The 11,627-nt window shown below is 50.3% G+C and overlaps 1 protein-coding gene across 1 annotated transcript; it reads right to left on the bottom strand.

The window, feature by feature from the left end:
• Positions 1–2,289: 2,289 nt before the first annotated feature.
• On the bottom strand, positions 2,290–4,274 carry LOC130431561 (hydroxycarboxylic acid receptor 2-like). The gene is made up of 2 exons (XM_056760674.1): positions 4,211–4,274; positions 2,290–3,402 (listed from the first exon to the last, which is right to left on the bottom strand). Exon 2 carries the CDS (start codon positions 3,392–3,394, stop codon positions 2,393–2,395), a length of 1,002 nt encoding a protein of 333 aa, XP_056616652.1. The 5' UTR covers positions 3,395–3,402; positions 4,211–4,274; the 3' UTR covers positions 2,290–2,392.
• Positions 4,275–11,627: the final 7,353 nt, after the last annotated feature.

Below are 11,627 nucleotides of genomic sequence, written 5' to 3'. Positions count from 1 at the left end.
CTATCGCCACTCATCACAACTCAGTTGATGGAAAGTTTCTAGGGAAACACGACCTGGTCACCCTGTTCCTAAGGGGTACGAGAGGGAGGAATCCGCATCACCTCCGCTCCATACCCTCTTGGGACCCCAACGTGGGTCCAAGAGCCTCTCGGAGGTTCCGATCTTCCTCACCTGACAAGTAAGACGGCCCTCCTGTTGGCGCTCGCTTTCTTCAAGAGGGTAGGGGACCTCTAAGCATTCTCTGTCCCCAGATTGCCTTAAATTCGGCCCTGGCAAACTCTCACGTTATCTTGAGACCCAGGCCCAGATACGTGCCCAAAGTTCCAACTTCTCCTTTCCTGGACCAAGTTGTGGACTTGCAGGCCTTCCCCATCAGGGAGGAAGACCCAACCCCATCTGTGTTGTGTCCTGGACCGCACGCAGAGCTTCAGTAGCTCTGACCAGCTCCTTGTCTGTGTTGGAGGACAGCAGAAGGGGAAGGCTGTCTCCAAGCAGAGGTTGGCGCACTGGGTCGTGGATGCCGTTACGAGGGCATTCCGATGTCAGAATCTCCCATGCCCACTGGCATTGAGGGCTTACTCCACACGGGGTATAGCCACCGCCAGAAGCGCCCCTCTATCAGACATCTGTAGAGCTGCGGGTTGGGCTACGCCCTAACACCTTCGCAAGGGTTAACAAACTTCGCGTAAACCCGGTGTTAGCCCACGTCCTGCATGGCGACATGTAGGACTGGGATCCGGGGGGGCGTATGCCTGCGAAAGCACCTTCCACCCTCCAAGAGGTTGGGTCAGGGTGCTATCTACCTTTTTTCTTACCCAAACACATGGCTAAGAAACTGGTACCTCACCAACCTTCCTTCTTAACCAAACACTGGTTAAGAACAGGCATTCCATCCATCACTAAGCAAGCACCCCCTGGAGGTTGGCTGGGCAGAGCAGCCTTCCCCCTTAGGCTGGGACACCATATGACCTATCACAGATAGCTCTAACCGGACCTAGTGCTACCGGACGCTGTAACACCCCCTCCGTGGGCTGTTCCGTCTGATGTATCCTCATGAGAATGGTTCCCACTCTTGGTAACCCATGAGTTTCCCCAGGTGGACCTCAGTTAACTACTCATTCCATGTAACCGGAACGCTCCGCACCGCTCTAAGCGGGACTCGAACTGGATAAGTCCTGCATGGGAGTCGGGCGCTCTAGCAAGGAGGCTAAGGACCGCAGTCTCTAGCGTCTGTCGCTAGAGTGTCCTTGAGGCCGAGGAGTGAGGTTTACGCACTGCACTTCAGTAGCTTGCCTCCGTTACATCCATGCGTTCTCCTCCAAGGACGAGACCATACCTATATCCACCATATTCCTCCCCACGGGTAGAGGGTGTCCTCTGCAGCGCATCCCTGATTAAGAAGGTTGCGCTTACCCGGTGTAAACCCAAGCCGGACGGCCTCTCACCAGTAGAGAGCTAAGGCCCCGTCCGTGAAAGGTTACCGGTCAGAGCTGTACCCATCCTTCTCCTAGAAAGCTCTGTAACCCCCCGACCACCACACTGGAAGGTTACAGTTTCGCGAAAGCTTCGAGCTGACACACCCAGGCCTGTTACCGTCGCTTCGCTACAGATTCTGAAGCGATACAGCGTTGTGGCATTTTTCATAGGTAACCCCATCTGTCGTTCTCGACACAACGTCGAGAGACCGACAGAAAGGGAACGTCTTGGTTACGTATGTAACCTCAGTTCCCTGATGGAGAGAACGAGACGTTGTGTCCCTTATACCACAAAGACGTATCGTATTCTGCTTCAGTCGTGAGAGGCTCTCAGCTTCTTCAGAACAAGAGGTAAATGAATGCTGCACGCCGGCTTCGTTTTATACCGGACATCCGGGGGCGGAGACCGGCATGCAAATTTCATTTGCCAAATTTCATTGGCCTTTTCTATAGTAGTCAGAGTTGATTGGTTCTCAAGGGCGAACCCCATCTGTCGTTCTCGACACAACGTCTCGTTCCCTCCATCAGGGAACTGAGGTTACATACGTAACAAAGACGAATTCCCATCAGATTGCATTGATGTATACATATGAAAGATACCGCATGTTAAAATACATTCGAATGAAAAAGGGGAAAATTGTGTAATTTTGTGACATTGACACATGAGACTGTGTTGTTACCACATGTAATGATATTCTAGAGAACTGTGTGCTTCATATTTTATAGCAACAAGTTACATTTTTAAACAAATTACAGTAGCTAATGTTATAATCGCCAACATGCGATAACATTGGCTATCAACATTTATTAACGGCACAGAATCATCTGTGTTGAAGAGAAAACTGAATAAAATGGAGTTCAACAATAAGGAAGTATTATAACATTGACATATGCTTTGCGGTCTTGTCCAGTCCCAATCAATCTCCATAACTCATCATTACATCCAAATTAGCTCTGCTGGTCATGCTGCCCTGTCTGTTGAGCTGCTGCTTTACTAAACCAGTCCGGTTAAGAGTTTTTTTCAAATGATTGCAAAATAAAGAACTGGAGAAGCAGTAAATGACTGGATCAAGAGCGCTGTTCAGATACGTGAACGCTATAGACAAACTGAACATCTGAGCTGTTAGCTTGAAAGCATTGCAATACTTCTCTCCAAGTGATTCTAAAATGAGGAGAGTCAGCATTGTGGCAATGCTGGGGGAAAAACATAAGATAAAAACCCCAACGATAACCAGGACAGTCCGGATAGCCCTTTGTCCTCGCTTGCCTTTGTCCAACTGGCGAGAACGTAAGGCGCAGGTGATGCGCCCAGAGCAAAAGATCAGGAGCAATAGCGGCACAAAAAATTCTATGATAAACACACCATGATGCAGGAGCATACCCGGTGATAGATCTTTATCACCAGTGAAACTTCTGCAATGGGAGTTGTTGGTGTCTGTTTTTAGAAGGTTGTTGGCCAGCAAAGGGATCCTCAGAGCTATCACAACGGCCCAAATGAGACAGGCAACCCCAGCTGCTTGTTTTAAGGTCATGTAATTGATTTTGTGATGCGGATGGACTACTTTAAAGTAGCGGTCAAAAGCCACAGCAGTCATGAACGCAATGCTGGCTGAGCGGTTGACGGCCAGCATGAATAGATTGATCCGACACCAGGCGTCTCCGAATATCCATGTCTCATCACGCAAGTAGTTGTCGATGCGGAAGGGAAGACTCAGGAGGAGCAGGAAGTCGGACAGAATTAGGTTGAAAAGGAATGTGACATTGGTCCCCCAGGATGGCATATCTTTGCAAAAAACATATAATGCCATGATATTGCCAGGCAGACCAAGTAACATCTCGATGATTACCACTGGAGGAAGGACGAATGTTATCTGGTTGCGAGTTAAATTGCAGTGACGTTCAGTCCCGTTTGGTGTCATGGTAGTTTCTGAAAGAAAGTTAAGTGTGTCATAGTTCAGTTGATATTTTAAGCATCACACAAAATACAATAAGTATCAGACGGAATAGGATAGCCCAAAAGCACTGAACTTGTAACTATGCACTAAGCAATGCTATTTGAAGAATATTAGGAAGAAAATCTTTAGATATTGCTTAGAAAAAAAATATTTGGCAATTAATGAAGAGTAATGAAACATTGGCAACTTCGCGAAGTTCTACACAAGTTATAATAATTTAGAGCATTTGTAAGACCATTTTTTTATAATTTAGCTTGTTGTGCTGAGTAAATTTGAGTAGCGAAATTGTGCAAGCTTTACAGTATAGAATGGTCAAAAGAATTTGCACAACCCACTGGATTAAAAATTCAAACTAGTTTTAAAAACCCCAAAAAACCTTAACCTCAACTCATTCTACCCATTTGATATGTACCAAGTGACTGGGTTCTTGGTAGTTCAAATTTATCAAGATTAGATTTATGAAACGTGTAAAAGATTTCAAACACATTGCTTGCAAATATGTATGTTAACTGAAGACAGGGTACAAGTTACCCTCTAGAGATAATGCACAGTTCACAGATCAGTATACAGTTCTATACAACAAACACCGTTTCTCATCTTGTACTTTATTTGTAAGTGTGATTTAATCGTCTTGGTTTTAAATTATTTTGGTTAAATTATGGTATACCTCTGAGCTAAAGAAATGGATTTGATCTAAGATTTTCTCAAACTCAAGTTAAGTTTTTAGGCAATTCAATCAGATTATTCTATAAACATTGTACAAATTTTTTTTTTACTTACCAGACTTATCTGCTTATCTTGAATCTTTGCCCTGGAGTGTGAGAATAAGTGCCACAGCATAAACGCAAATTTCTGATTAGAGTGCAACAACCCTACCAGTTCCTGCCTTAATGCATATGTCAAGATGACATCATATAGGGGAAGTGAAGTCTTTCTAAAATGCACCTACAAACTATTGTATGTTTGTTTCTTTTTCTCTTCTTGTCTATGTGTTTGATTTCTTTCTTTCAAGATAATTTGCTTTTCCACTCTCTTTGTGAACCCAGAGGTCAAACTCTGTACCATCTAGCTGAACAAACTCTGGGTTCCCTTTCTGTCGGTGTCTCGACGTTGTGTCGAGAACGACAGATGGGGTTCGCCCTTGAGAACCAATCAACTCTGACTACTATAGAAAAGGCCAATGAAATTTGGCGAATGAAATTTGCATGCCGGGCTCCGCCCCCGGATATCCGGTATAAAAGGAAGCCGGCGTGCAGCATTCATTTACCTTTTGTTTTTCAGAGCCTTCGCTCATGACTACGAACTGAACGAATTCAATGAATTCTTCGTCTTCGTCTTCTTCTACTGCCGGATCTACGACGTGTAGCAGCGGATCGTCCCTACCTGCAGCGACCTTCCCCTGGGCGTCTCGGCAGTTCCGAGGGTGTGAGATTTATCTAAAAGTCCTTTTCAGGACTGACTGAGCATTCTCCAGCGCGGCTGTTCTCTTTGGTGCGGAAAGGAATGGATACGATCGCTGCATTAGGTGTGTGGGCGTCCATCACACTGAAGCAGCGTTCGTTGACACATCTGCCCGCACTGCGGGTAGATTGTCATTCAGAAGTTGCGGTCACGGGTGGCTGTCTTCCTACGGGAACCAGCCACCATTTCGTCTGCTACCAGGGCTGTGACATCTGTGGCTACGGCCCTGATGACCACCCACGTTAGCAGCGTTAGTGATATGGGGAACTCTGCGAACGTAAACCCGCCAGCTAAGTGCTCACGGGCCGATCGCACCCCGATTCGCTTTTCTGAACGTTCCCCAACCGGCGGTGGCATACCGTCCGGATTCTCACGCACACACATCGAGAACGACATGTCCCGCTGTTCTCTTGGGTGCGGCAGGGGACTGACACGATCGCTGCATTAGGTGTGTGGGCGTCCAGCACACTGAAGCAGCGTTCGTTGACACATCTGCGCGCACTGCGGGCAGATTGTCATTCAGAAGTTGCGGTCACGGGTGGCTGTCTTCCTACAGGAACCAGCCACCATTTCGTCTGCTACCCGGGCGGTGACATCTGTGGCTACGGCCCCGATGACCACCCACGTTAGCAGCGTTAGTGATATGGGGAACTCTGCGAACGTAAACCCGCCAGCTAAGTGCTCACGGGCCGATCGCACCCCGATTCGCTCTTCTGAACGTTCCCCAAACGGCGGTGGCATACCGTCCGGATTCTCACGCACACACATCGGGAACGATGTGTGACGTAGATGAGATGTCGCTCGCAGCATCGGAGGGAGACTGACATCCGACTCTGACGAATCCGAGCTCCACCCCCAGCGGTCGAGTTAGGAGGAAGCAGAAATGTCATTCATGCTAACCCGGGGTTCCGGAGGTGCATGAGGAGCTGTGTAAAACTTGGAGCGCTCCACTCTCGGACCGCTCCAATGAAAACCAGCTCCACCTCCCTTACTTCCCTCGATGGTGGGGCAGCCAAGGACTGCGTCGAGATCCCCCGAGTGGAACGTCCGCCCGCGGTGCACCTGTGCCGCGGACGGCTACCACCTGGGGGGAATCGGCCACGCCTACGGTCCAAAGCACGTAAGACTTCGGCATCACTGGTGTCGAGGGCTTGCGATGCCGCGGACCAGGCTGCCTCCTCTCTCTTCGCCATGGCCATCCTGCAGGTCCGCCAGGCCAAGGCGTTGAGAGAGCCCCACGAGGGTAAGGCCGACCTGGGTATAATGTAGGATCTCCATGCCGCCACTGACAGCGCTCTACGGGTGACTAAGGCGGCGGCACGGGCCCTGGGTCGGACGATGTCCACGGTAGTGGTCCAGGAGAGACACCCCTGGCTATACCTTGTGCAGAAGAGTGATACCAAGGAAGTTCGCTTTCTTGATGCACTCATCTCGCAGGGTGGGTTGTTGGTAAAGACCGTCGAGGACTGCGCTAAGCAGTTTTTGACGGTGAAGCAGACAGTGGCAATTAACCACATTTTTCTCACCGCGACTCGGCCGCCTGAAGGCCTCCGAGATCCCGCGTGACGTCTGCTTCCCTGCAACCCAGGACCCCTTCGACATCGATTCCGGTTCCTGTGTCCCCACAGGCGGCACCCCGGAAGCAGAGGTCGAGGGGGAAACCTCCACCCAAACTTCTCACGAGAAGGGACACTGACGGGAAGACTCCAGGGAGAACAACATCGGGCCCGAACCATCACAGCCACGGCTCTGATCGGTCGGCACGTGACGACTCCTGCCTCGTCACCAAAGCCGGGCCCTTTTCAGGGCCTGGCGCCCACTTACTCACAGAGTTTTTCGGTCTCCCCGGGTGTACTTGCAGCCGATCCCACACTCCACTGGACTGTGCTCGGCGAACCGACCTCACGCCCTGGCGAGGCGTGAGGTCGTACACATACGACAGTTGTCACCACTCTCAAACCGACAGTGCGTGCCATTGTCCCGCCAGGCATGTAAAAAGGCGGAGCCATCCTTCCCTCCGGGGACCCCCTCGACAGATGGATAGGTCCGCCAGCCGACGAACCACCCCCCGTGGAAATGATGAAGCAGACTGCCCCCTTGGTCACCCTGTACAGTCCGTGGGAGCTCAAGAGCTGCCCACACTGTCTTGCTGGCTAATGCGGGTGGTCCGTCTTGGTTACTCGATCCAGTTTCCCAGAGACTTCTGGCAAAACAGGCATCGAGTTCGTCCAAAATCAAGACGTTCAGTGGGTCACAACCTGCACTTCATCATTCCCTAGAAAGACGGCGGGTTGCCATAGGTCTGCGTACCCTGAACAAGCACCTTCACGAGTTGCCGTTCAGATGCTCACGCAGAGGCGCATCCTGACATCTATCAGGTGTCAGGATTGGACCTGAAGGACGCTTACTATAATGTCTCGATCCCCTCGACACTGCCCCGTTCCCATGGTTCGAGTTCGAGGGGTGGGCATATCAGTACAGAGTCCTCCCTTTCGGTCTGTCCCTGAACTATCTCGACGACTGGCAAACACTCGTGAGATCTGTTCTGTACACAGAGGGACCTGGTGCTCCGGCATCTAGATCGATTGGGATTTCAGGTCAACCGAGAAAAGAGCAAACTCTCCCCAGTGCAGAGCATCCTCTTTCTCGGTATGGAACCAAACTCTGTCACCATGACGGCACAGCTGTCCACAGCACGTGCCCAGTCAGTGTTGGAACTGGAGGCTCCTGGGACACATGGCATCCTCCGCGGGGGTAAGACCCCTCGGGCTGATGCACATGAGACCGCTTCAACACTGGCCACAGAGTCAAGTTCCGAGGACAGCGTGGCACACCGGCAGCAGGCGCATGGTGATGACGCCCTGCTGCCGACGCACCCTAACCCCTTGGTCTTCCATGACCTTCCTCCAGGCGGGGGTTCCCCTTGGGCAGGTTACGAGGCACGTCGTGGTGACGACGGACGCCTCGCTGCAGGGGTGGGGTGCAGTGTGCAACGGGCTGTGCAATTGCCTAGAGTGGTGTACGCTCATGGTAACTAACACAACTTGCCCGACGCCTCCTCCTGTGGAGTTAGCAGGTGATCCGCTCCCTGCGGGCCACACACATCCCAGGCAGACTGAACCAGACAGCCGACACGCTCTCTCGTCAGTATACGCCTTGCGGAGAGTGGCGACTCCACCCCCGGTCCAGCTCATTTTGGGTGTTGTTCGGACAGGCACAGATAGACCTCTTTGCCTCCCATGACACCACCCATTGTCTGCTTTGGTACTCCCTGACCGAGGCCCCCCTCGGCACGGATGCCCTGGCGCACAGCTGACCACGGGACGGGCGGAAGCACACCTTCCCCCCCCAGGAGCCTCCTTGCACAAACACTGTGCAAGGTCAGGGAAGAGGAGCACCAAGTGTATTGGTTACACCACACTTGTCTAACCGCACTTGGCTTCAGAGTTGATGCTCTGAACAGCGACTCCCCCTGAACCATTCCCCTGACAGAGGACCTGCTCTCTCAGGGGAAGGACACGTTCTGGCATCCCAGATCAGACCTCTGGAACACCCATGTCTGGTCTCTAGACAGGACGACAAAATCCTGAGATGGCTACTCCCCCTCTATGGCTGAGACCATCACCCAGGCTAGGGCCCCATCTACTAGGCGGTCACACGCCTCTAGACGGCGCCTCTTCTCGTCCTGGTGTCTCTCTCTCTCAACGAGAAAAGACCCACTGAGGTGCTTGATCAGGATTGTGTTCCCCTTCTCACGAGACTGGAGACTAACATCTCCCCTCCAAACTGAAGTGTATGTAGTCGCTATCGCCACTCATCACGACTCAGTTGATGGAATGTTTCTAGGGCAACTCGACCTGATCACCAGGTTCCTAACGGGCGCGAGAGGGCGGAATCCGCCTCATCTCCGCTCCATACCCTCTTGAGAGCCCCTCAGAGGTTCCGATCTTCCTCACCTGAGTAAGACAGCCCTCCTGTTGGTGCTCGCTTCCGTCAAGAGGGTAGGGGACCTCCAAGCATTCTCTGTGTCCCCGGATTGCCTTAAATTCGGCCCTGGTAATTCTCACGTTATCTTGAGACCCAGGCCCGGATACGTGGCCAAAGTTCCCACTTCTCCCTTCGAGGACCAAGTGGTGGACTTGCAGGCGCTCCCCACTGGGGAGGAAGACCCAACCCCATCCGTGTTGTGTCCTGGACCGCACGCAGAGCTTCAGTAGCTCTGACCAGCTCCTAGTTTGTGTTGGAGGACAGCAGAAGGGGAAGGCTGTCTCCAAGCAGAGTCTGGCGCACTGGGTCGTGAATGCCGTTACGACGGCATTTCGATCTCAGAATCTCCCATGCCCATTGGCAGTGAGGGCTCACTCCACCGGAGTTTAGCCACCCCCTGGGCACTGGCAGAAGCACCTCTCTAGCAGACATCTGTAGAGCTACGGGTTGGGCTACGCCCAAACACCTTCGCAAGGGTTAACAACCTTTGCGTAAACCCGGTGTCAGCCCACGTCCTGCGTGGCGACATGTAGGACTGGCATCTGGGGGGCGTATGCCTGCGAAAGCACCTTCCCACCCTCCAAGAGGTTGGGTCAGTGTGCTATCTACCCTTTTCTTCTTACCCAAAAACATGGCTAAGAAAATTGGTACCTCACCAACCTTCCTTCTTACCCAGACACTGGTTAAGAACAGGCATTCCATCCATCACTAAGCAAGCACCTCCTGGGGGTTGGCTGGGCAGAGCAGCCTTCCCCCTTAGGCCGGGAAACCTTATAACCTATCACAGATAGCTCTAACCGGACCTAGTGCTACCGGATGTCTGTAACACCCCCTCCGTGGGCTGTTCCGTCTGATGTATCCTCATGGGAATGGTTCCCACTCCTGGTAACCCATGAACTTCCCCGGGTGGACCTCCACCTCGCGGTTAACTACCCAGTCCGCACGTTCCATGTGTTCTCCTCCAAGGACGAGACCATACCTATATCCACCATATTCCTCCCCACGGGTAGGAGGTGGCCTCTGCAGCGCTTCTCTGATTAAGAGTTGCTCTCACCCGGTGTAAACCCGAGCCAGACGGCCTCTCGCCTGTAGAGAGCTAAGGCCCCGTCCGTGAAAGGTTACCGGTCAGGGCTGTACCCATCTTTCTCCCAGAAAGCTCTGGAACCCCCCGACCACCACACTGGAAGGTTACAAGTTTCACGAAAGCGTCGAGCTGACACGCCCAGGCTTGTTACCGTCGCTTCGCTGAGATTGTGACGCGATACAGCGTTTGAGAAGTTTTCCATAGATAACCCCATCTGTCGTTCTCGACACAACGTCGAGAGACCGACAGAAAGGGAACGTCTTGGTTACGTATGTAACCTCAGTTCCCTGATGGAGGGAACGAGACGTTGTGTCCCTTATGCCACAAACACGTATCGTATTCTTCCATCACTAAGAAAGAACCTCCTCTGAACGGGCTGGGCAGAGTTATCCACCACATAGCTCTAACCGAACCTAGTGACGCCGGACGTTGTAACCCCCCCAATCGGGCGGTTCTGTCGGATGTACCCTCAGGATTGGTTCCCACCTTGGTAACTCATGACCATTCTGAAGTGGACCTCCACCTTGCGGTAAACCACTTCAGTCCGCACATTTTTCCATAAGAACCTCATCTGTCTGTTCGACACAACGTCGAAAGAGACCGGCAGAAAGGGAACGTCTTAGTCAGTGAGTTACTTTGAAAAAGTAATCTGATTACTGATTACTCCTTTTAAAAGTAACTTAGTTACTTTACAGATAACTTGATTTTATAAGTAACTAAATTAGATTACAAGTTACTTTATCAGTTATATTCAGCAGCTGCCGACAACACTCAGGCCGCCTCAACATAAAAATGACAACCGGTTTTGCCAACACTCACTTTATTGGAAGTTGGTTTTTTTATCAGTAATGTCAACAATGTATCTCCTCACATTTGAGGTTGAACTTATAAACTACTTCCTGAAAAAATTATAAGAAATAAAATAAAGACAGTCTTTCTTGACTTAACATAAATACTTGTCTTGCTAAAATATAAAATAAAGACAGTCGTTCTTGACTTAACATTAATACTTGTTATTCTAATATATAAAATAAAGACAGTCGTTCTTGACTTAACATAAATACTTGATTTTCTAAAATATAAAATAAAGACAGTCTTTCTTGACTTTACTTAACATAAATACTTGGTTTTCGAAAATATAAAATAAAGACAGTCTTTCTTGACCTGACATACTTAACTGTTAACACTGTAATGGCAAACTTACTATTTATAAATATTATTATTAGAGCAACAAGGAGTTGTTTTTAAAACAAAACAAGAGTATAACACCACATGTAGGCTGATATCACATGTCTACTTTTGTTACTTTGGCCTTATCTTATGTTATGAGTGAAACAGTGAAGTGGGGCGAGTAAACCAGTGGTTGTACCTCATTAACAGAAGCTTCTCAAACCTCTTGTCAGAAAGTCTATTTCTTCTAGGGGTGAGCACCAAACCTCCCAGACTGAAAAGCCGCTTCACATGAGCACTTGATGGGGTTGGAGTGTTATACTTCAAAAAATGTTCTTTATGTTTGAAAACTGGTGTAGAATCTGAAGGTCATTGGCTGACCTCAGGTATTCCATGACTTCATTTTCTGCAGAGTAGGTCTCCTCTGGCTCTGCCTCAAAAGTGAAAAAGTCCATCTCACCTTGGATGGCAGATGTGGTGGGCACACTGGCAGGG

This window comes from Triplophysa dalaica, chromosome 11 (assembly GCF_015846415.1).
Source record: "Triplophysa dalaica isolate WHDGS20190420 chromosome 11, ASM1584641v1, whole genome shotgun sequence".
Taxonomy (NCBI): domain Eukaryota; kingdom Metazoa; phylum Chordata; class Actinopteri; order Cypriniformes; family Nemacheilidae; genus Triplophysa; species Triplophysa dalaica.
This window is presented reverse-complemented; position numbering and strand designations above follow the sequence as displayed.